Source organism: Ursus americanus, chromosome 2 (assembly GCF_024610735.1).
Source record: "Ursus americanus isolate L20-20 chromosome 2, mUrsAme1.1.p, whole genome shotgun sequence".
Lineage (NCBI taxonomy): Eukaryota > Metazoa > Chordata > Mammalia > Carnivora > Ursidae > Ursus > Ursus americanus.
In genome coordinates this window covers 41,017,572-41,041,478 of record NC_142128.1, presented here as the reverse complement: position 1 = coordinate 41,041,478, position 23,907 = coordinate 41,017,572, and the positions used below count along the sequence as shown (strand labels likewise).

The 23,907-nt window shown below is 51.2% G+C and overlaps 3 protein-coding genes and 1 non-coding gene across 13 annotated transcripts in view; all 4 read right to left on the bottom strand.

Annotated features, from left to right (window-relative positions):
• Positions 1-168: 168 nt before the first annotated feature.
• On the bottom strand, positions 169-5,657 carry AQP10 (aquaporin 10). Its single transcript, XM_087854653.1, is given in 6 exon segments — positions 169-1,084; positions 1,533-1,750; positions 1,974-2,184; positions 2,186-2,327; positions 3,212-3,338; positions 3,718-5,657. Coding segments are annotated over 6 exon segments (1,002 nt in total). The 5' UTR covers positions 3,823-5,657; the 3' UTR covers positions 169-885.
• Positions 5,658-6,132: 475 nt separating this feature from the next.
• Positions 6,133-10,784, bottom strand: HAX1 (HCLS1 associated protein X-1). Of its 4 annotated transcripts, XR_015721361.1 has the most exons (8): positions 10,627-10,784; positions 9,879-10,141; positions 9,517-9,707; positions 8,595-8,646; positions 8,360-8,466; positions 8,141-8,231; positions 7,792-7,988; positions 6,133-6,271 (listed from the first exon to the last, which is right to left on the bottom strand). XR_015721361.1 is itself a non-coding variant. In XM_045783793.2 (7 exons), the coding sequence occupies exons 1-6, from the start codon at positions 10,677-10,679 to the stop codon at positions 8,133-8,135; spliced, it is 765 nt and encodes a 254-aa protein (XP_045639749.1). In that variant the 5' UTR covers positions 10,680-10,784; the 3' UTR covers positions 7,737-7,988; position 8,132. The 4 variants fall into 4 exon arrangements, 3 of the variants coding, with proteins under 3 accessions (XP_045639749.1, XP_045639747.1, XP_045639748.1); XM_045783793.2 differs by lacking the exon at positions 6,133-6,271 and having other exon boundaries at positions 7,737-7,988; positions 8,132-8,231; XM_045783791.2 differs by lacking the exon at positions 6,133-6,271 and having other exon boundaries at positions 7,737-7,988.
• Positions 10,785-11,815: 1,031 nt separating this feature from the next.
• The window catches only part of UBAP2L (ubiquitin associated protein 2 like), a 39,312-nt gene continuing 27,220 nt past the window's right edge, over positions 11,816-23,907 (bottom strand). For 3 of the 7 annotated variants that reach the window (XM_045783784.2, XM_087854613.1, XM_045783785.2), the window contains 10 exons: positions 23,444-23,639; positions 23,276-23,364; positions 21,603-21,656; positions 20,900-20,981; positions 19,955-20,172; positions 19,373-19,478; positions 14,693-14,760; positions 13,744-13,941; positions 13,284-13,334; positions 11,816-12,449 (listed from right to left, as the gene is read on the bottom strand). In XM_045783784.2, coding sequence (XP_045639740.1) covers positions 12,354-12,449; positions 13,284-13,334; positions 13,744-13,941; positions 14,693-14,760; positions 19,373-19,478; positions 19,955-20,172; positions 20,900-20,981; positions 21,603-21,656; positions 23,276-23,364; positions 23,444-23,639 — 1,158 coding nt within the window. In that variant the 3' untranslated portion in view covers positions 11,816-12,353. Of the gene's footprint in view, positions 12,450-13,283; positions 13,335-13,743; positions 13,942-14,692; positions 14,761-17,678; positions 18,074-19,372; positions 19,479-19,954; positions 20,173-20,899; positions 20,982-21,602; positions 21,657-23,275; positions 23,365-23,443; positions 23,640-23,907 lie in introns of those variants that run through there. The other 4 variants (XM_087854603.1, XM_087854604.1, XM_087854605.1 and 1 more) reach the window with 4 other exon arrangements.
• Positions 21,059-21,195, bottom strand: LOC123783830 (small nucleolar RNA SNORA58). Its single transcript, XR_006777309.1, has one exon. It is a non-coding gene; the product is annotated as a small nucleolar RNA SNORA58 (small nucleolar RNA).

Below are 23,907 nucleotides of genomic sequence, written 5' to 3'. Positions count from 1 at the left end.
GGGGGAGGGGAAGCGGGAGTCGCCATCTTTGTGCGGGGCGCGCGCGGGGGGGTCTTAACCCTTCCGAGGCCGCCTCTCCCACCCCAAGCACTGCACATCCGTCCCGCAGCCGAAAAGCCAAGTTAGCCGGGAGAGTAGCGAGCCCAGACGTTTCTCCGTTTCTTCAAGTTTATTTTTTTAAGTAATCTCCACACCCAACATGGGGTTCGAACCCAGGACCCCGAGATCGAGTCGCAAGCTCTACGGACTGTCCAGCCCGGCGCCCCAAAGGGAGCGCCGGCGCGCTTATTCGCTGGAAAGGGGCCCGGAGCGCGCCCCGCGGTCCCGGAGTCAGGCAGGGCCTTGCCCCGCGGCGCACCGCACCCTCTCCGGGACAGACGGCTGGAGAATCTGGGCACTGGACCGTGCCTCAGTTCCCCCCTTTGGCGCTCCCTGCCGCTAGGCAGGCCCGACTCGCCCCCTCGCCATCTGGAGAGCCACCCTGCGAGGTTCTGGGGCTGGGAGCCCGGCAGGCGGACCCGCTCGGCAGGAAGCCCCCCTCGCCACCCCCGGCTTGCCTCGGCCCTCCCGCGCCGCTCAGGGCGCGCCCTCTGGCGGCCACTTTGACGCACTACGTCCGCGGAAGCCATCAGGGTCCGAAGACCTGCTGGGGGAGGATGAGAGGACGGGAAGAAGAAGGGAAGAAGGGAATAGGAGAGGAGGGGAGGGCCCTGGCCCGGGATCGCCGCGTCCAGGCATCCTCCCCAGCTCAGGAGGAAGCGATGCCTCGATGCCTCGATAGCGAACGGCGACGCTGGTGTCTTCGTCCAGAGGAAGAATGTGTCGTCACCAGCCCTGGATCTCTGGCCCTCTCCAGTGGCCACAAGGGAGGTGAGGGCTGTCGTGTCAGAATCGCAGCTTCGGCAACTGAGCTGAGGCAGGCATTTCCAAGTCTGAGGCTTTGTGTGGGGCAAACTCTAGATCCTGAGCTGGCTCTGACTCCTCCGGGTGGTGGAGAGCCACCAGCAGCTGGTATGTGGCTGTGCCAAGCGTAGCCCCCACCAGAGGGGCCACCACAGGCACCCACCACCAGCCATTACCGGCACTATGAGAGAGGGACACAAGGAAGACCTCAGGGCTGACTCCCCTAGCCTCACCGTGGAGGACTGGGGGCAGTCACAAGAGCGCTCCGGAAAGGTCCTGGGGCGATGGACACCAAGAAGAGGGTATCTTGGCAACAAAGCACAGTGCTTAGAGAGGAGCCCCCAGGAGAGCCTTGGTCCAGCCTCTTGCCTTAGGGAATTATCTGAATATACTCATTTTGCTGATGAGGTCACTAATGGCCAAGGAGGTGACTTGACATGCCCAAGAACACCATCCCTACAGTTTTGGTGGAAAGAGTGGAAGGAGAGGAGAAGGGGTAACAGAGAAAGGGAGAACCAGGGCTAAGAGAACTATGTAAGCAGGGAGAGCTGGGGACCCAGACTCAGAGCCCTCAGCAGAGGGAGGAGAGTAGAGGGACTGCCCCAGGGGAAGAGGCCATAGTCTCCCACCTGAAGACTTCAGGGCCCCAGCCGGCCACGTAGGTGAAAAGCCGTGGGCCCAGGTCACGGGCAGGGTTGAGTGGGAACCCACAGTTGACTCCCAGGGATAGCCCGATGGCTAGGATCAGCAACCCCACAGCCACAGGCTCCAGGCCTGCAGGCACTGCCTTGTTCTGTGTGTCTATGATGGCCAAGATCCCCACAACCAGGATCCCTGTGCCCAGAACCTGGGAGTGGACAGAGGCAGAGGGGCCCCCATAAGCTGCCGATGATCCAGCTGCCCTTTGTCACCTGGGCATCCTAGACCACCAACCCATGTCATCTGACTTTCCCCAACACAGGCAGCTGGGGTGGGGGTGGCGCAGAGATGGACCCAACCCCACATCCCAGGGAGTCCCAGGGGACAAGGGCAAAGACCTGGGCTTTCCCAGGGCACCCCCTCACACTAACCTGATCCAGGAAGCCATTGTTCAGGGACAGATAAGGAGCAGGGTAGGTGGCAAAGATGGAGGCTGTCTCCTTGGGGCCAGTCACCGTCAGGTTGCCACCTGTGTAATTCTGTAGGGCATCTGCAGGAGAGGGGGACACCCGGGATTTCCATCTTCGTTCACGCAAAACCACGGCAAGGCACTCCTAGCCACACACAGATGCTCCCAACCACGTTACCATAGTAGACGGCATAGGTGGCCCCAGAGGCACAGAAAGCTGACAGAAGCTGCACCAAGCAGTAGATGGGGAGCTTGGCCCAGGGGAGGCGTCCCAGGAGGCACATGGCCAGGGAGAAGGCTGGGTTCAGGTGGGCCCCTTCAAGGATCCGGAAAAGAAAACCAACACCCATGAAGTGTCACTGCCAGGCACTCACCAGTAATGCCGCTGTTGTTCCTCACAACTTTTTTTTTTTTTTTAAGTAATCTCTACTCCCAGCGTGGAGCTCAAACTCACAGCCCTGAGATCAAGGGTCGCACACTCTTCGGACTCTTCAGGCTGAGCCAGCCAGGCGCCCCTGCTGCTCACGATTCTTTTTTTTTTTTTTTTTAAGATTTTATTTATTTATTTGACAGAGAGAGAGACAGCGAGAGGTGGAACACAAGCAGGGGGAGTGGGAGAGGGAGAAGCAGGCTCCCTTATGTGGGGCTCGATCCCAGGACCCTGGGATCATGCCCTGAGCCCGAGGCAGATGCCCAACGACTGAGCCACCCAGGCGCCCCTGCCGCTCACAATGCTTGAGGCAGATGTTACTGTTCCTGTCATGTGTCAGGAGGGGGAGGCCCAGGGAGGTCATGCAACTTGTCAAGGTCACACAGTAAAGCCCAGGGTCTGCCTGCTCTTTCTAAGACAGCGTTCATGTCTCCAGGCTCCAGCCAGGCACACTGACATAGCACGTGTCTGGGGAACAACCGGGTGAGGTGCTGTGCAAAGAGGACCCCAGCGGGCCTCAGGAGGGGGACACAAGAAGATAGCACTTACCCCATGCCTTGCCATAGATTTCTGCTAGGTGAGTGGAGGAGAGACACACAAAGGGAAGGGGCTGGACCAGGCCAAAGGCCTATCTCAGTCCAGGGCACTAGTCAAGCTCAAGGAGATAATGTCCACAAGTCACCAAAGGATCTGCCTTTTCACCATCACCAGGTACCCACACTCACGTGCACGTTCTACCCCCTCTGATGACCAGACCCCACCCTCCTCACCTGAAACGTTACCACTCACGTAGATGGCTACCGTGACAGCCAGAGAGCCAGCCAGAAACATGGTGAAGAAGTTGCCTTTGGTTTCTCCGCTGGTGACAGCCTGGGCCACAGCCCCCTGGGTGAGGAGCTGGTGGGGAGAGGGAAGATGAGGAACAGGAACCAGGAATAGGGGAGCCTGGGAGACCCACAGGGTGGAGAGAGGCTGAGAAGGAAAGGGGCGCAGCCAAGAGAGCTGAATGAACAGGAGGGGTCAGCAAGGAAGGGAGAAAAGCAGACAGATGGAAATAAAGGGGAGATGTGGAGGACGAGTGAAGAAAGGGAGGATGAGAGATGGACAGGAATGGAAATAAAAATTAGGGAGTAGGGCAGGAATGGAAGGGGCAAGGACAGGGAGAGAAATCGGTAGTTGAAAGAAGCGAGACACCAGGAAGAAGAAATAAAGACACCAGGAGGATCCAAAAACTTTCGCCCACTCCCCTCTTTCGTTCCCCCATTACCCAGATTACCATGAGCACAAAGACGCCCAGAAACTCTGCCAGACACTGTCGGGCCAGGAGGCTTCGGATACGGAGCCGGCCCTTGACTCTGGCCAGGGGCTGGCTACAGGCCATGGTGAGGACAGCCTGACTCTGGCAGCTGCTCCCTCCTCTGCATAGGCATACGACTACTGCCTGACGGGGGAGACGATAAGGAAAAGACTTTAAAACCCATTAGCTCAGCTCCTGAACAGCGTATCTGTACACGTGTGTAGGCTAGGGAGGGAGAGATGACGGGAGAAGGTCCAAGGGCAGGCCCTGTGCATGACCAGAGCCTGGAGTTTGCCCGGGCTCTATCAACTTTGTCGCCCTCATTCCTCCCAGAAGTAACTGTCTCCTATGCTGATGGGTAGAAAGAAGACTCCTGGGTCAGTGCTCTTGGCCTCAACGACCTCAGAAGGCAGCACTACTGCTCCGGCTCTGCTCACGAGGGTCCCGAGAGCCTCAGGACTCCCCAGGGCCATGCAGCTACTTAGGGCTAAGTCTGACTCTCCCGTGCACAATGCCTCGCGTGTGGAACGTGAAGCGCTTCCCCCAACCATTTGGATGCTTAAAATAAAACCCACTCATCGAATGCTTGTACTGCCCTCACGCAGAGTCTCACCTCCGTTAGCAAGTGCTCAGCTTGTGGCCCTGCCTCAGCTCCAGACGAGTGCTTCACACCCACGCTGAGCCCCACCTCCCCGTCTGGATGCCTGCCGCCCCGATTCTGCACAACACACAGCCACTTCCTACTTCTGATCGCAAGCCTCCAGTTAGGCTCATTCGACTAGGAGTCAAGTTCTAGAGCCCGGGGAAGCAGGGGCAAGCAAAATACAGGGCCTGTTCTCCTACAGTCTATGTTCGTTTGGTGGGTGGAAACAGACAATACACACATTAAAGTGCTGTCTGTAGTTTATGAGGCTCTTGAGAGCTGGGCCATGCTAACCCACAGGCTCTAGCACAGTCCTGGGCGCATCTGTAGCAGTTCCTTACTGGGTTTAGTGGGTCCTAGCATGCCCTACCCAGATACCCACTTTGGGGCTGATGCACCCATTTCCCAGCTGCTGGGAACGTCAGACGCGGAGAACACACAGCTGCTTCCCTCAGAGCAATACCTTTCATGCTCTGAGACGGCCTCACTCAAGGTGACATGCCTTCTTACACAGCCCATGCCGATGACTGGTCGATGCAGGGATACAAAGACCTGGCCTCTTTGCCTCGATACAGAACACCCCTGAAGGGTCGCTCCAGCCTCAAAGTCCCCATAGGATAGGCTGAGGCTTCTCTTGTAACTTCCTTGTGTCAGTCTCCCCTTTTGCCTAATCCCGCCTTCCTCACATTCCTCCATGTGTATCCCTAGAGCACTAGCGTCCCAACAAACCTCGTTCATGTCTCTTTTCATCTTAGTCTTTTCCCAGGGAACCCAATTTAAGACGGTTGGTGTCAGGAGTGGTTCCACAAACTCTAGAATGGAATTTGGGTGACCACTCACGGGCTGGTTGGCAAGAACCCTGTCATGGTGGTAGGTAAAACATGGATGGTCTCTAGCTTGAAGCGATGCAATGATTAAAATTGTCAGCAGTGGTCAGTTGGAAGTGGTTACTGGTTGAAAAGTGCAGTACCTCCAGCACTGAGAGGCTGAGGGAAACGGTCACTAGATTCTGCAGAACCAATCAGCAAGCCGAGGCAGACTGCAAAAGCCAGTGGGCTCCCTGGACAGCATTTAAGGAAAGCCTAAGGAGAACCTCTTCCGTCCAGTGGGCAACAGGGTGGAGAACCAGCTCAAATACGAAGGGAGGAGTAGCAGAGCTTTAGGGAAGGTGGAATCTTCTGCCCCAGTAGGTTTCCTATGTCAAGGTTAGGGTCCTAAAAGAAAAAGGGTAGGGTCCTGACACTTGAGATAGGAACATCAGGGTAGATGCAAGTAAGAACCCTGAGCCCCCCAGTTCCTCTGAGCCCTCTCTCACGTCCCTTGGATTTTCCTCTGTGTCTAGTGTTCTGAAGTACTGGGTTTACTCCATCCTTGCTATTCAGCATGTGCTAGGTCTTTCAGGTTAGAAATAAATATTCTTCACTTCTGGGGTATTTCCTTTATTTCATTGATGGTTTATACCATTCGTTTTCCTTTTTCCTTAAAAAAACTTTTTTTTTTTTAACTGAAGTATAGTTGATACATTAGTTTCAGGTGCACTTTTTTCCTGTTTTCTATCTCTATTACTTGGTCTTTCTGGAGATTTCCTCAACTTTGTCATCAAAATCTTTTCATAGTTTTTCATTTCTGCCATCGCATTTTTTTTTAACTCCTCAAAGTTCATGTCTTATTTATTGCTCTTTTGTAGGAATATCTTCTGGCTTTATGGATATATCATCTCATACTTCTAAGGACATTAAAATGTGCCCTTGCTAAATTTTCAACCTTCTGCAGGTCTGTTTCTCCCAAGTTGCTTCTCTTGTCTGTATGAGTCCACCCTTCATGCTGCAGGCTATCCACAGATGTCTGGTAATCTCCAGCTCCACGTGTTTACAGTGATACTCTGAAAAGCTGATGCGAAAAATCAATCATAAGGGTGCCTGGGAGGCTCAGTCAGTTGAGCATCCAACTCTTGGCTTTGGCTCAGGTCATGATCTCAGGGTTATGAGATCGAGATGGGCTCCACACTCAGGGGGGAGTCCACTTGAGATTCTCTCCCCTCCTCCCCCGCTCACATGTGTGCTCTCTCTCAAATAAATAAATTAAAAAAAATCAATTGTATTCTTACATACTAGAAGTGAGGGGGGAGAAATGGGAGGACATGTTCTACTAAATACAACTATGCAACTTTAAAGGTGAGTAGGCACAGAAGTAGACAAACAGATTAACAGAAAAGACAGAAAGACCCAGCACAGGGATCAAGATGTATTTGTATGTGCAGGTGTATACAAAATAGGTTCATAGTATTTGTACATACATATGCATATGTATTTTTCCAAATAGAAAAAAATGAGGCTGGTCCCCTAGTTCATACCAAATAGGAAGATAAAATCCTGGTGGATTTAAAAACCTAAATGTAAAAAGCAGAACTAATAAAACTTATAAAGGATAAATAAAGGAGAGCATCCTTTTAACCTTGGGTTGGGGAGATTCCTAAAAGATATAAACAGCACTAACCATAAAGACAAATATAAACTTGGCTATGATAAAGCAACTTCTGTTCATGAAAAGATATAATAACAAGAATGAAAAGACAAAATTTCATTACTGTATCTTTCCTTCTTCTTACGATAGGCTTTCTTAGAAAAACCCCTGGTCATTTGAGTCGTTTCAAGGAAACGACTGGTAAATGAATGTGTAGGATCTGCCGCTCTAAGGCCACAGTGCTGAAGGTTGTTGTTTTTTAAAGATTTCTTTATTTACTTGAGAGAGAAAGAGAGGCACTTGAGCACAAGCGGGGCAAGGAGTTGAGGAGGGAGGGAGAAGCAGGCTCCCCGCTGAGCAGGGTGTTCGATGTGAGGCTTGATCCCAGGACCCTGGGATCATGACCTCAGCCGAAGGCAGACATTTAACTGACTAAGCCACCCAGGCACCCAAAAACTTTTTAATGAGAAAAAAATCTAGCAACTTTCGTGCTAGTTACATTTTCTCCAACATACATTAATTAATTAAAAAAAAAAAGACCATACCCAGTAAAAGAAAAAATGTTTGCCAATGTATTTCTTCAAATTCTCTCATGAACTGTGCTATCATAGTGATCCCACACCTAGGGAAGCAAGTGTCCCTGCATTTCCACACACACTTCCTCTTTTTAGAATCCGATGCATCCCTGTGTAGAAATTTTCCTGGAATTGTCTCTAGTTATCTCCTCCATAAGAATAATGATTTTCTACTGGTACCTGACCCTTTTATCAAATCAGGTTTTGGAAGTGTAACAAAAAATTAAGAAATAAGAACACTGTGGGCCAAAATAATCTGGGAAGCCCTGGATGATACTAGAAAACGGAACAGCCTAGACAAAGCTAAGACCAAGGAATTAGCATAAATAAAGGTTTTATTGGTCAGTTTGGGTGAGTCACATACTGACATACCCCCAACTGGCTGTTCCACACACCCAAGGCCCTGAGGTGGCAGGAGAAGTAAAGCCCACTGATGGTGAGCAAAGGGTGGAAGAATCTGAAGGCCTCTGAGGGTTAACAAGGCTACCGAGACCGGAACCAACGTCCTAGGAATAAATCCAGGATGGAATAGGCATCATCCAGGGCTGGAGGTGTTGGTGATTCTGGATCTAAGGAAGAAAGTGATACACAGAGACACACTAAATGAAAGCGAAAGGGCAGAGGACAACGAGAAGAATAACATTAGGGGCTAGGAAAGTACGGGTTCCCGTTTCCCAAGGAAATAAGAGACGGATCCCTTTGATTCACGCACTTTACTTACTATCTCTAGGATTGCCATCTGCTTCTTGACGGGTTACTGTGGTCTCTGTCCGGCCCTCACTGTCCACCACAGTCCGGCGCTCCTCTACTGTCTACAAGGAGAAGCCCCAACTGTATCTCTAACATCAGTAAAGGTGAGTTCACTGGTTTCTTTACCTAGATTGCTCTCTCCATGGCACCCTCTGGCCACAGTTCCTTCTACCTCTCTCTTCCAACTCACCCCATCTGGCTTAGTGATCTTGGTCACAGAGATGCTCTTGAAATAGGATTTGCGCTGGGGCTGCAGAACTGGGCCGAGGCCCTCCTGGGAAACTTGGGAATCAAGATCTAGAAGGGCAGAGAGAGGAAACACAAAATCAAGAGTCCAAGGAAAAGAAGGGGCCAAGTGTGACAATAAGAAACTTCAGGGAGGGAGAACAGAGGGCACATTAAATGGCTTCTCCCTCCAGACTCACCATTGTCTTCTCTGGCTCTAGAACGGGGGGTCACGGGCCACATATCATCAAACTGTAGAAAAAGGCAAAGTAGGTGAAATGATACCTTTCAATCTGAAACTTGAGAGGTCACAGAACACAAAGTATTCCCAAGATCCAAAAATGCCTTTCCTTGGGAGAGATAATTCCACTCAGAATAGCTTTATTTACTCACCCCTACCTCCTTCTTACCTGCTTTATCTATACTTCTACCAAAAGGCTCTCCTGAACTGACACTTTCTCTTTTCAAGACTTTGAGATAGAGACGGAGAAAAAGAGTGAGCACAAGAAGGAGGAAGGGCAGAGGGAGATGGAGAAAGACACCTGGCTGAGCAGGGAGCCCGCCACGTGGCTCAATCCCAGGACTCAGAGATCATGACCTGAGCCGAAAGCAGACACTTAACCGACTGAGCCACCCAGGCAACCCTGAGATGACACTTTCTATCCCACCCAACAATCTGTCTTGTCCCAAAATCATACAGACTGGTGATTTTTTTTTAAAGATTTTATTTATTTGAGACCAAGCGAGAGACACTCGAGTGTGCATGAGTGAGGGGGAGGGACAGAGGGAGAGAGAGAAGCAGACTCCCTGCTGAGCAAGGAGCCCAATGTGGGGCTCCATCCCAGGACCCCAGGATCATGACCTGAGCCAAAGGCAGACACTTCACTGACTGAGCCACCCAGGCACCCCAAGTGATTTTTTTTTTTTAAACAGAACTCCCATCCTTGTGCCCCACACCCACCCACCAAAATTCTACAAGAAGCTTAATACAGAAAACAGATTAGAACACTAAGTGGAGAGCTTACGATCCCCACCCAAGTCTGTTAGATTCTGAAAAGGCCTCCAGTCTGTGCTCTATTATTTGTCTCCCACAGGCTCTCACTTTGGGCCAGAAGCACTCACCATACCAAAAGGTCTCTGGGAGCCCCAGTCTGGTGGTTTGGGGGATTCGCTTCTTGCATCACTCTCCAAGACTCCGCCAAAGATCCTGGGCTGGTGACTATCTGGATACTTAAGCATTGAGTCCCGAAGTGTCTGTCCCTCCCGTCGTCTCTCACCAGGTGTCTCTGACTCAGGACCAGGACCTGGAAGTTCTGCAGAAAGGGGGCAGATGGATGCTGGGGGTGGGAGAGCACTTGGGCTCTTTACAACCTTGATATCATCAGTCTTCTCACACTTCCCACCCCCCAACCACTCTCTTCAGGCTCCTAATTTCACCCACCAACCCAGTAGAAACCACAGGTTGTCCAGGGACAGCCACACACCAGGAGGGCGGGAAGGCAAGGTCCAGGCCCCCATCTCGCTGAAAATGTTATTGAAATCCCGAATTAGGTCATCAAAGCCGAAGTTATCATGGAAACGCATCCCTCCTCCTGGGCTGAAGCTGAAGCCAAAGCCAAATTCCTCGGGGGGCTGGGGGCCCTCAAACCTCGAGCTCCCACGGCCCCACGTGACTTCTTCTTCTTCCTCGTCCTCATCATCCTCATCTTCATCTCGAGTCATCCCTCCAAAAAAGGGATCTCTGTGGCTGGGAGTGAAGGCAGATTTGACCACCAGAATTTCAGCACTACCTTAAACCTACAATCAGCTCCCGGGCGGGCGGCGAGTGGGCCAAGGGCACGAAGGGCTCTGGAAAACCGATGTACGGGTGAGAGGCGGGCCGTGGGGTCTGCGCTGTTTTCGCCTTTATCTAAGTCAGTCCTCACTTAGCGGCTCCCCCGCGTCCCCTGCCCGCCCTCTCCCACGCTGTCCCCGCCCCCCAGCCCCACTGTCTTCCCCGCCCGGGCCCCTGTTGCATCACCCCAGACTGCAGAAAGGCTTAAACTGCTGTTAGTCCTCCTCTCAGCGGCCGCCCAGGTTACTGCCGCGGGGTGAGTGCTCAGTGTGCTGACTTCTGTCCTCTCCGCAGCAGGTGAAGGAGTGACGAAGAGGGTGGTTTCCCAAGAACTGAGTGTCAGGGATCAAGCTCCCCTCAGAAGACCCCACCCTCGTCCGACCCCGACCCACTCTAACCTCCGAGGTCCAGAAAGGCCGAAAAAACCCCGAAAGAGCTCGAAGAGGCTCATCCCCGCTTTGGGACTCGAACCTGCGGACCCCACCGAAGCCCATTCGCACCCGGCAGCCGCTAGTTCCGCGGCCGGAAACGGAGCGAAGCGTCGGGCCACCCGCCGGAAGGCAGGCCTGCGACCCGGCACACTGTCGTAAAACGACCATCAGCACGACGCGGGCGGGCGGGGCGCGGGGCGCATCGCCCTGTCTCGAGCCGCCGGCCACGCGCGAGGGCAGTGGGCGGGCGCCCCGAACTTGCAGGTGCCCGGGATTGCCCGCCTCCCAAGCCGACCCCTTCCCGCCGGCCACCCGGTGCCGCAGGGGCTTCGAGGCTGCGTGGGACCCGCCGCCGCCACCGCCAGGGGGCAGCCTCCGCCCAGCGAGCCGCCCGCACCCGCCCGCCGGACGCGGCAGGTGCTCGGCGCGGAGCCGCGGTGGGGGTTGCACGGACTTCGCGCCCTCCAGCTAAGGGGCGTGTCGTAACCAGAACGGAGCCCTAACTGCTCTAGGCAGGCTCTGCAGCTTGCAGGGCAAAGGCTTGCTGAGAGCCAGGGAACCCGGCGAAGTCTTGCGGGGGGAGGAGTGTGGAGCTGTAAGTATCCCTTTGCCTGTTCCTGACTTCAAGCCTCGCCTTCCCTGTACCCTCACCCCGGCCTCGGTCTCCGGACCCATCCTTTTCAAGGGGGTGACAGCAGCCACGCACACCAAGCACCCAAGAAGCAGTAACTGCTGTGGTCGACCCCCAGGCTCCGTTCTGCCAGCCGACTGCACGTTACCCTCCTTTCCAGCTCCTTTGCCTGGACCCGTCTATGTGATACGTCGACTCTCCAAAACCATTTCTTCCAGCTCCTGCTTAATTTTCTCCTTTTCCTCCCAGTATCTGCTGTCCACTCCCTTCACAGCCTGAAATCTGCTGCAGGTGGAGCAGTTTCTGGATGAGATGAAAATTTGCTGCAGTTCTTTGTAGGCTGTGAGATCCTTGGGGGAGGGGGAAAGGGAACTCCTAGGGCAAGATACTGGCAGCATATTAAGGGCAAAGAGTTCCTTTTATTCTATTGCCTTCGGGCCCGCTAGGAGCTCAGCTGGTACAGAATACTCATTCACCAAGCTGGTCGTCGAGACTGTCCTAGACGGATCAAAAATGGGCAGAGGCTGAAGGTAGAGGTTTTCTTTTTATATATACAAGACACATTAATCCATTAAATTTGAGGACACAGTACAAAAAAAAACACTTCAACTAATTCATCTGACAATGCTGTTCATATTCATGACGCCATTTTTTGTTGTTGTTTTGTTTCCTAATAATAAAGGAGGAGACTTAGGGCTGTTGGGCTGATATATATTTGGGGGTCCCCCCTCCCCACCTCACCCATACACCACCAGGGTGAACAGGAGGAGGAGAAGGAAGGCAGGGCCCACAGCAAAGTTTCATAATCTTGAATGCAAGGGGGGAGGAGGAGAGGAAAGGAAAAAAAAAAAAAAGGAGAAAATACAAATCCTATAGTACATACAACAGAGTGGGGATGGTATGGGAACGGGACAGACATGAAGCTGAGGCATGGGGTGGGCCGCTGGGGGTGGGGGGCAGCGGACCCCCCCCATTCCTTTCTTTCTTTGATGCTGTTTCCGTAGTTGCCAGGCTGAGTAGCCCTCTCAGAAGATGGGACCGGGAGAAGAAGAGGGTCAGGGCCTCAGTTGGCCCCCCAGCTGTAGCTGTTGTAGGCAGACTTGTTGGTCTGGGGCTTCTGCGGGATGGAGCTGGTCTGGCTACGTTGCCCGCTGCCCGTCTGCAGGGAATGGGACGATGAGGAGGAAAAAGGTGTCTAGTTAGTGGGACAATCTGTGACATCTTCAAGTGGAGATCTGGAAACTATCTTGCTCTCCCATTCCCCTTACTTAGAAACTACTCTGAAGTTTACTTCCCAACCATAGAAAATTTGGTTTATATAGCTGCTAGAACACCTGTGACATCTAAGAAAGCATTTTCGACCTTTAAACAGAGTAGCAGTGTAAAGATGGCAGGATACCTTTTGAAGACAAGACAGTGAATGAATTCTACCCACTTCCAATTCCACCTTCTCCCTCCACCTCCCCCTACACTGCTCTGAGAAAAGGCTACTCTAGAGAGTGTTATGGCCTCCTGGAGAGGAGTGATCACACAGTGATTTCATTTTCACTGATCCCATGAATACCTCAATTTTGGAAGCTGTCTTTGAGAGCAAGGAAGCCCTTATCCCAGCTCCCCAGCCACCTATGATGGAGGAGAGGTCACTTGTACCACCCCACGGCTCCCCACCCCTACCATACAGCCCAGCTGAGAGCCTACTGCAGGCAAGGTGGAAGACACAGTCTGAGGCCCCAGGCTCCAGATGCTGCCCCAAGAATCCTTTCCATTACGGTAACCAAGTGTTTCCAGAGTCAGGGAAGGGCAGAAAGAAAAAGAGGGCGCTGGGGAGGGGAGGACAAGAGAGGGACGGGAGGCCAGAGAGCTCAGCAAGGTGTCTGTGTTCGTGTGTCCTGATCTGTGACTGTGCAGCCTTTTCAAGGTCCCTAAGGCTGTGGAGGTGACATGGGGGCTGAAAAGGAGTGGGTTCGAGCACATCATCATTCAGTTTCATTACCTGCTCCTCCTGCTGGCGCTGGCAACAGAGAATCATCTGCAAATATGGTAGCTGAGGCAGAACCAGGATATATGGAAAATAAAGGGACAAACTTTGACAATAGAACTCCACCATTAGAAGGGAAAGCTATAATGTCAGGGAAGGGGGGAGGCTGGGAGAGGTCAGAGGGTAGGTGTGACCCAGGTCTGATGGGATGAGGGCAGCTGTGCTACAGGAGGTAGAGGAGAAAGGTACCAAGGGAACTGGGCAAAGGAGGTTTGAGCCTGGCCCCTTCCCTGACCTCTCCTCTGCCGGCAGCTTGTGTTATGTGTGCTTGTGTCTGTATGTGCTGTGTGCCCATGGCTGGCGCTGGGAGGGGTTGGGTGAAGGTGGTGTTGAGGAAGGGTAAGAAAAGGAAAAAGGGGCAGTTTTAAGGGACAGGAAGGAAGAGGAAGGGAAAGGAGAGGGGGAGGGCTATTACCTGGCCATCCTGCTGCAGGTGATGGTGGAGGATCTGGGAGTGCGGCTGCTGATGGGGAGTCAGAATGTGCATAAAGGGGGCAGGTGGGTAGGCAGCAGCTGTGGCCGGATTGATGGGCCCCCCACTTCCTAGGGCTGAAGGCAAGTTGAAGGAGGCAGCAGGAGTACCGGAATGAAAACCTTGTTTCTCAAAGGACTGCTATCCAGCAGGATGGAGGAGAGACAGTAAAAGGGGTCGGTCAGCAAACCAATCCCTGGAGTTTCTGAGCCCAAGCCCCCCACCCACCAAGAGCAGTATGTGTCAAAGGAGGAGCACTGCACCTGGAGCCAGGTGCTTGGGTCTGTCTCCGCTCTGCTCTTTAAGAGCTGTGTGATCCTGAGAGGACTCACTCTCTCTGACTCCGTTTCCTCACACATAACACAGGAGCGCTACTGACTTCCAGCTGTCAGGACCGCAGGAAAGGATGTCTGTGAGCGTGCTCTGTGACTCTACTGGCACTCCCACCCTGCAACTGGGCCCGTCAGTGGCAAAGGTCTTGGCCATGAAGTGTTCCATCGTAACTCCTCTTAACACTTCACGTATCAAACTCAATAGTCCCCGCTCCTTGCTTTTACAAAGAACGGACCGAACCAGTTTCCCTTCATTCCACACTTGTTCCCTTGGAAAGTTGAACAAAGGCTGGCAGTGGGTAAAGAAAGTCAGGACAGTAGCACAGTTAAGCCCCACAACACATCACAGCCATTTGCCACGCTCATCTTCCTGTTACACTTCTCTGGCTTTTTCTCAGAGGGCTAGATTTGACCTTCTGGGAGGAACTGCCATCTAGAGAACTCATCTAGGTGGGTTTCCTGGGACCTGTCAGGGTCGAGCTTGCTCACTGGATTGTCACTGCCACGCCACCTCCTCTATGTCCGTCTCTTTCCACTTCTCTCCAGAGCTGGGCACCTACCTGGGTTTTGGAGTACACAGAACCCGAGATATCTGGCACGCCCGTGTTACTGGAGGTGACTGACACACCTGGGGGAGGAGGAAAGACAGGAGGATTAGCTCAGCTAGCTGCTGGCCCCACTCCCGGGGAGGAGATGGTGTGTGCAGCCTTTCTAGCTATCGCACTGCAAGGGAATTCTGGTCTGTTTTTCCAGCTCAGGTCCGTCCTGAGAGATGAGAGCTCATGACCCAAATCTCTTGTCCTTTCCAGGTATGTACTGAGTATGTGTGTGAAAAAGCAAGGTTGAGTTGCTTTTTTGTGGGGCAAAGGGATATAGCCAAACCCCACTAGCATACAGTTTTCAAAACACTTTTTTTTTTTTTGTCAAAGCCCAAAAGAAATGTATTAAACTTTTGATGTCCATTTCAAATCAACCCACCCAGACGCCACTCAGTCCTGCTCCCAAAGACAGGTAGTCTGGGCGCTTTCTGTTCATGAAGAGACACTTTTGGGCTCAGGATCCGTGCTTTCACAGTGTAAGGTAAGAGCTCGAGGAGCAGTGCAATCCAACCCCAAGAGCACGGTCCGTTCTTGGGAGTCTCAGCTCCCCTTGCCCAGCTTCTCCAGACTTGGCTCTTCTAGACTAGGTACTTATATGACTTAACGAGCTAACACAAAGGTGCATTTCCAGCGAAGTAATTTAAGCCTAAGCATGGGGCAGAGAGTGGGTTAGGAAGGTACCCCTATCTCCTACGGTCTACGTGGAAAATAAAATCCGACGTCCTCGTTGTTTACAACTTGAGCTTCTCCGTGAGACACAGGCTCTGCTCCACACTCCCAACAACCTGTGTGTTTCCCAGCGAATAATTCCCTACCACCACTACCACGTCAAGGAAACCAGAGTAGCACCACTCCTCATTTTAATTTCTACTCCCAAAACTGAAATACGCACTGTACCCTCGGGTATGGGGCCATGGGTCAGGGAGACAGGAAAAAGCCATCAAATAAAATAATCTAGCATCTTACTAGAGAGATTTTATGCCAAGATTTGAGGAATAATAACTCAAATTTAAAGCACACTTTTAAAGATACATTCACTCTCATCACATGAGATAAAATGAAACCAGAAAAACTGCATTTCAGCTTGTGTCCTTGGATCCTTCTCTCTTGCTGTTAGGGGCACTTTGATGGAAGAGTTTTTAGAAGCACCGTGCTACAGTGACCAAGTCACAAATTCCCCCCAAACTCAAGAGCAATTCCCCCTTCAAACTGCAAAACCCCAATCCTCCCAATGCCTGGGACAAAAGTAGCCTTCAGAAGTTAAGCCCTCCTTGGATAGCTACTGCAGAATCTTCCTAACACAAGTGGCACCTTAACCTGGAAAGCCCTCCCACAGCACAAACGCAGACAGTTCCATGGAGGAGCCAAGAAAAAGAACAGAACTCCAGAAACAGAGCGTGACAAAATACTGGCCCATCTCCAGAGCAGCAACGCTCCACTCCAAAAGCATTGAAGTCAAAGACAGGGACAATACAGGGACTAATGGGGGTAGTTTTGCCCCCTCCCTCTTCAGACCCCCGTGCCCATGTGCACATCACGGGTAATGGACGTAACTTTAAGAACAGTTCATTTACGGAAAAGGCTAAGCTGCCAAGGGGGTTTGCGTGAAAGGGCTGAGAGTGAGGCAGGACAGACAGGATACAAACAACATCTTTGAGGGAAATCAGAGACAATGACTGGTCTTTACTGCAAAGAATCAAACACCTTCCAGACACCTGGGGTTACCCCATGCTGGATGAGAGACGCGGCTAACAGGTTTCTCAAGCTGGGTGGTAGGGAGGAATTTAGTTCTAGATTGCAAGCACACACACCCCCACCCCGTCTCATTCTCTCATTCTTTCCTGAGGCTGGATTAGCTAAAATCCAGCTTCTAGTCCTGAGGACTTAGTCTGGGTATTGGTTGAAGGGACTGGAGATACAGGACAAGAGAACACTGTAGCAGCCCTGACAGCCTGAGTGTGAGCACTAAACGTAACGGGTGTTGGCTTCCCCACTTACCCTTCACCAGTTACGAGAAAGCTCCTCAGACTAGATAGAGTTCTCTTGCTTTCCTTCGAACAGTCAACACCTCATCTATCCCCCACTCCCAAGCAGTGATGACTACACTGACATGATGCGGACAGCATGGAGGGGAAACAAGAACCAATGTCTCCCAGCATGGCAGCCCCTGGGGAAGTTGTTCACACTCACAGGGAAAAATTACTCCAGAGGGCTGGGAACAAATACAAAGGAAGTGGAATATCTGGGTTTCCAATTAACCAAGGATGGCGTTCTCACCACACAAGTTAACTCTGTAAACAAAGGGGTGATGGTGTACTAGCAGTTGGATTGAGTGGGGTAAGAATTTCCACAGTCAAGGAGAAGTCTACACAAACCTCTCCCACACGTCCTCCTTAGCTACACCCACAAGTGCAAAACAACGAATAATCCACAACGCTTGAGGGACTAAGAATAAGAACAATGTTGCAGGCTAGCACAGTTTTCACAGCGGGAGTCATCAACTAGCTGGTCACGAAAGACTTTTATCAGATCTAAACCAGCCACCTGGCCTGGGGCCTTGGAAGCCACTTCCTTAAATCAGCTCTGAACGCCACCTCTTCTGCCTTTCATCATGACAGGACACTCCAAGCTGTTTCTGTCCTTTCCCTTTACTTACATCAGAGGCAAGGGGAAGATCTGAGTGGAAAAGTGAAGAGCTGCAATAAGCATGGAGAATCAGGGATTTTCTACCAGATAGCTTTCTTTACCAATCAATCAAAGGGCTGGAAACTGAGGCTGCTTCCCCTCTCCCACCTTAATAAAATCACCATGACGAGAAGTTAATCGTTCTTAGTTCTTTGGCTATGCTGGGGTTTGATTGAAAAGGCCCCCCTCCACCCTTATCCACAGCACAACATTGGCTCCTAGTGTCCAGAAAGACATGCACGGAAAGAACGCCAGAGTTAGCTAAAGAAATACCACAGTTTATTGAAGACTACAAATATTTTGTTACAAGTTGAAACTACATGCCTTCCAGAAATCAAAAGCAACAGCAGGTGTGTGCATTGATGCTTCCGAGGTGCTGCACCGCTTGAACTCGAAATGGGTAAGACAGGGTCAGACACATGGGGGAGAGGGAAATGGGTGAAGGGCAAGGTCAAAGCCCAGAAGGTATCCACCAACTCATTTCCCCAAGCCACGCAGGCCATGGCCTCAGCTCAGCAGGCTCTCCTCAGTGGTCTGGTTTCTGAAACAAGACTTCAGTGCAAATTTATACACACACACAAAACACAGCCCCCAGCCTTGGGCCAAATTAGCTCTCTGCCGTCCAGAAATGCTTGTAAGGGGGTGGATATTTTCTTCCTAAAAGGAATCAAATACATAAAAATAAATGAATTTAGAGGTTGATGAGGAATGGGATGACAAGAGCCCTCTGTGGGGTTGGGAACTGGGGGTGCTCAAAAAACTGTTACAGGAGGTTTCTGACATCTTTAGGGGAATAAGGAACTAGATTTCCAGAATGAGATATGCCATTCATTTGTATTATCAATCACCTACCCCTTAAAATTCTTCAGTCTGGTCCAGCTAAAACTTAAATCTAACGTTCTCAGAATGGGGCCACTCCAAGTCAGAAAGCTTACGATCCTCCCCTCCAAGGATTAGGACGCACCTTGCTCGGTGAAAGGGGCAGCCACAAGGAGTGGGGTGTCTCAGGATTTCTCCAGGTTAAAGCCAGACTCACTCCAAGTTGCTCCAACACAGTTCAAAACTCCACCTGGCTGTTAGTTTCCAGACCTATTGCCCTCTGTGCTCAGCTCAGTTTCCCACTTGTTAAAAACCTTGGACAACCGACCCACCTGGAGCCCACAACAGGGGTGAAGAACACAGATGCAGCTCCATCCAAATCACCATGAAAGCGTAAGTGAGCTTTAGAATTCTGAAAAACCCTCAACCCCAACTCTTTGCAACTGCAACAACCTACAAGTCCCTAAAAAAAGTAGATCGAACTCCTCCAAAAGTGGAGTGCAGATGTCAGGTGTGGGAGCCGGGGCTAGACTAAGTTATCTTTTAGGTCAGTACCCATTCAGAGGATTCCTACATTTCCGTCCTGCCATCAGATGTGCAAACAGACTTTGCCAAGAGACCAGCCATACAAAGGTCCCTAAGGTCCTACTCTCCCTCTGCTGAGCACTCATACCCCCATGCCTTTCCACGTCCTAGGTTTCCCAGCTAGGGAACAAAAAGCAGCTGCATAAGAAAAGGAGTGTAAGCCAAACCCACCCGACTCTGCTATTCAGGGAGCACCTCACCTTCTGTGCTACCAGTACCGGACATTCTCACACTTGCCTCCACTGACATCTCCGTAAAATCTTGGGGCCCCTTGCCCTGCTTCCCACCCAGAGTTTAGGCCAGCCCACATATTGTAACAGCCAACACGAGCACCAGGGCCTTGCAATGACTGCTGGACACACGTTCCTCCATCAAGCACCTCTGTTGGTGCTGCTCGGAGAGATGCCCACGTCAGTCCCACATGAGAATCCCACACAGAGCTGCTAGCAGCTCCCCTCACCAAGCCTGTTGTCTCCAGCACCACATCTTCCTCCCTGAAATGCAGTCACATCCTGCAGAAACCACGGGCAGCCAGGGTCAAGGTGAGCTTACCAGTGTTGTATCCGTGAGACCCATATCCACTTGGCTGTTGGAAAGGGGTGGCCGATGCATTCACACTGACATTCACACCATGCTGCTTGGAAGAGGTAGGAGCCACCTGAAGACAAAAGGGCTAGAAGTGACGTCACATGCTGGCAGAGAACCATTCCCCCCTACCTGTCCTACTCCAGGGACTGGGCATTCGGAAGGCTACCATCCTGAGATAGGCTGACCAGTCTGTGCTTAGTGAAATGGGCTCTCTATGGAGCTTTGTAAAATCTACCAGTGAAGTCAAGAAATGGTAGTTCGAAGGGAGGGAAAGGGGCAAGTGGCAGCAGGGAATGAAGGACAGTCTAGGGTATAAAGCTGTATGGGATCACATCCCCTTTAGATAATTCTAAGAACAGGTAACCTTTACCCCAATACCACCATTCCAGCCCCCCTCCCTCTGCCAGGCCAGAAATAGGCCAGAGGTGAAACTGTTTCTCATCCATTATTAAAAAGTCAGATTCTAGCCTTGAAAGGCAGCTAGGATAGTGTCCGGGGGCTAGGATTCTTCACCACCACAAGGGAAGACCAAGCCCAGGTACTCACAGGGAACACAGCAGGCCCATACTGGAAGGTGCTGGGGAGGCCCGGAACCCCTGTGTAGTATGGCAGGCTGGTATAACTGTAGCCAGGAGGCAGCGCCGGGTTCAGGAATGTCTGCTGCGTGGTGTGGTGAGTCTGAGTCTGGTTCTGTTGGGGTTGGGCCAAGGTTGTGGCCGGGGCCGGGGAGGAGGCATCCCCACGGCCAAACTTTGTGAGGTCACCTACGATAGGAGAGGACGAATGTACGTGCTGCTTCTTTCACCCCCAACTCCAGAAGACCCCGATCCAAGACTGTTAAAGTCCAATTCTTTGAATTACGTTTCTTTGTGGCAACACTTAGCATTGCTGAGCACACACTCAGCACAGTGCTAAGTCAAGCCAAACGCTGGATGCCTGTATAATCCTGTGGGAGACAGGCCCTCAGAACAAAGCTCCTGTGTGATTTCTCCGCCCACTCCTATCCTTTCATCCCCCATCCTTCCCGCCTTCCCTTGCTTCCCCTCCACGAGGAACACTCCATGGTGGACTCAAAACACATTAACAGGTCAGGAAAAAAGCTAGATCAAAGAGGACGACAGGTCAGGCATAAAAAGTATCATGGCCTAGCAAGGCAATGAGACTGCCACTGTGAGCAGGGAACTAGAGCTGAGAGAAGCAGAGAAAGGCCAGTTCAAGCACTGTACTTCCTGGCAAAGACTGGAGAATGGCAGAGAAAACTAAGTCAGGATGTCACCTGGAACCACAAGAAGACAGCTAAGTGGGATGAGAAGGAAATGTCCATCTTTTGCAGCATTCCAAATCTATCCACCCTGATTCATTACATCCATTCTATACCTTCTGCCAAAGGTCTTAATTAAAGTGTGAACTGGATCCCTTCTTGCTATTAATCAGGTTTCTGCCACCAATCCCAACACACTCTCCCTTCATTCGGCCCCGTCCCAGCCGTACCAGAGTAAGGATTGCTGGCCAGGCTACCATCCCTCCCAGTCAGCGGAGTGGTGGGCGTGGGAAATGGGATGCTGTAGTAATCCTAGAAGAGAGAAATCAAAGAGCCGACACTCAATGCCACTCACGCCCCAGCAGGAGTGCAGCACAAGGTGAGAAGCACAATGTTGGGAGTGCTGCAATTTATCCAGCCACCGGTTCAGCTGGCTAGAGCTGGCACGAACTCCAAGTTACTCTCGCATACACTGTCCCCCTCGCCTGGCCACAAACACAGTCAGACAAGGTCTACGGGTATGCCCACCAGAAAACACATCAAGTCCTTCGGAACCAATGATATTCTCAAACCTTTAGGTACTATCCCTAACAGTCTACTGCTACTGAAAAATAGATTGCCTTTCTGTAATTCAAAGTGCCTGACACATACAGAAAAAGCATCCAGAGAGCTCCAGAGTCCTCTGAGCTATAGATTAGGTTAAAATTTGTTTACTTCAAAGAATCACAACCGATTAAAAAAAAAGTTACCTCCTGTTAAAACCGCTTCCCAAGTCCCTGTGTTCTAACAGATCTTGAGAATCAGAGCTTGTGTGTGGAGGTACAGGCTGGGGAAGAGCTAAGTCCGTGACTTATCAGCGGCACACCTGAGATAACCCCCCAACAGTAAGGTGAAGATCACTTTCTTTTCCTAAGCTCTACACCATATACTCACCAAGGGAAATCTCGTCTGAAGCATCTGTAAGTCATCATAACCATATACTTGTGGCTGGAAGATACAACAAACACGTAACAATATTAATAGGAACCGGTTACCACAGGAGCAAACCAAGGTGCTAAGAAACAAGATAAGTCATTCTTAGGAAGAACAGGACATAGATTACTTCAGTTTCCTTTAAGAGGAAAGAAGTGAAATACAAAGAAATTAAGTGATTCATGAAAGGTCTTAAAGCTTTCCTTGAACTATGTACGTACCACACTGTTTCAACTAGGCTGCCCAACACCCCCCCTCCTAGGCAGCAGTGGGACAGACAGGAGCCACATACGAACAACCTACTTTACTCTCTATTCTACCACTCTGTCACAGCCTCCAAAAATACGGCTTAAAATTCATCTCTTTCAGAAAGGATTCACATTTTACTCATTTTCTCTAATGTATGGGTACTAAGGTAGCACGTTTATTGTTAAAAAATGTGTAGGGGTGCCTGGGTGGTGCAGTTGGTTAAGCATCCATCCAACTCAGTTTTGGATCGGGTCATGATCTCAGGGTTATGAGACTGAGCCCCATGTTGGGGTCTGCACTCAGCACTGAATCTGCTTAAGATTCTCTCTCTCTGGGGCGCCTGGATGGCTCAGTTGTTAAGTGTCTGCCTTCGGCTCAGGTCATGATCCTGGTGTTCTGGGTTCGAGCCCCACATCAGGCTCCCTGTTCAGCAGGAAGCCTACTTCTCCCTCTCCCACTCCCCCTGCTTGTGTTCCCTCTCTCACTGCCTCTCTCTCAAATAAAATCTTTAAAAAAAGACAGAAGTACTCTCTTCTCTCTCTGCCCCTCCCACTCGTGCGTTCTCTCTCTCAAATAAATAAAATCTTAAAATATATATAAAACATTACTGGATGTTTCCCTCTGTATGATATTCACCTAGACACTCTATCTGAGGAACAAGAACAGGTGTCTTTTTAAACATTTCAAAATAAATACCCTTCACCTTAATAGACACCAAATCCACGAATCTGACAGAAGATACACCAGGGCAAAAAGCTACCAGTGTCCGTCGCCTACTTTCAGATAGTTGGGTCAGGGAACTCTGCTCTGACTGGTCAGAGCCAGCAAAGACCCTCCAAGACAGGGAATCAATCCAACCAGAGAAAATAATTCTCTGAGAAATGGAAAGGGATTCCAGGTAGACACTCTGGCCTTTAGCTTCAGAGGCCCAGAATCTGTGTTTCTCTTTTTCTTTTTTTAAATTTTATTTATTTGACAGAGAGTGAGAAACAGCCAGTGAGAGAGGGAACACAACCAGGGGGAGTGGGAGAGGAAGCAGCAGGCTCCCAGCGGAGCAGGGAGCCCGATCTGGGGCTCGATCCCAGGACCCTGGCTGGGATCACGCCCTGAGCCAAAGGCAGACGCTTAACAACTGAGCCACCCAGGCGCCCCCCAGAATCTGTTTCATGCAGAGAAAATACACAATAGAAGACATGGCTTCTGTCAGTCCTTCCTCTCTAGAAACGATTAGTCCTTCCCAAACTACAAAGATTAAAAACCTGTTTGCTTATATGTTACAACCTTCATTTATCCTGCACTTAGTTAGTCTTCCACCTGAAGCCAGAGCTGTAGAGCGTAGCCACCTCATCTTCATCATCTGCAGAAGGTGCTTCAGTCTCACTTACCGGGTAGGCATGTAACAGCCCTGGAGCCATAATGTACGGATTAGGCAACAATGGCGGGACCCCAGGAGGGAGGTTGGGAGGAGCTTTTCCTAAAAAGAGAAATCATTTTTATCCTGTCACACAATTACTTCTCTCCTCTGTCCCAGAGGAATGCCAACCACCTTCTACCTGAAGTTGTAGCAACTGAGCTCCGAGTCGAGGCTGTGACGGTGGAGTTGCTGCTGAGGCTGAGGCCCAAGCTGCTGCCGCTGTTGAGACTAGAAGAGACACTGACCACTGGGGGAGGCGCAGAAACCGTGCTGGACGTGGTGGAGAAAGTGCTGGAGGAAGAATGGAGGTTCGCCTCACTGTCCACGCTTGTGTGCTTAAAAAAGGGGGAGCGGTGGAAGACAGGAGGAAACAGTGGTTAGCAAAACAGTGATTAGCAAAAAAAAGGTCAAGAGAGATGCACACTCCCTTCTGCTGGTGAGAGCACATCAGCCTCCCAATTAAAAAGACTGTGGCATGGGGCGCCTGGGTGGCACAGCGGTTAAGCGTCTGCCTTCGGCTCAGGGCGTGATCCCGGCGATCTGGGATCGAGCCCCACATCAGGCTCTTCCGCTATGAGCCTGCTTCTTCCTCTCCCACTCCCC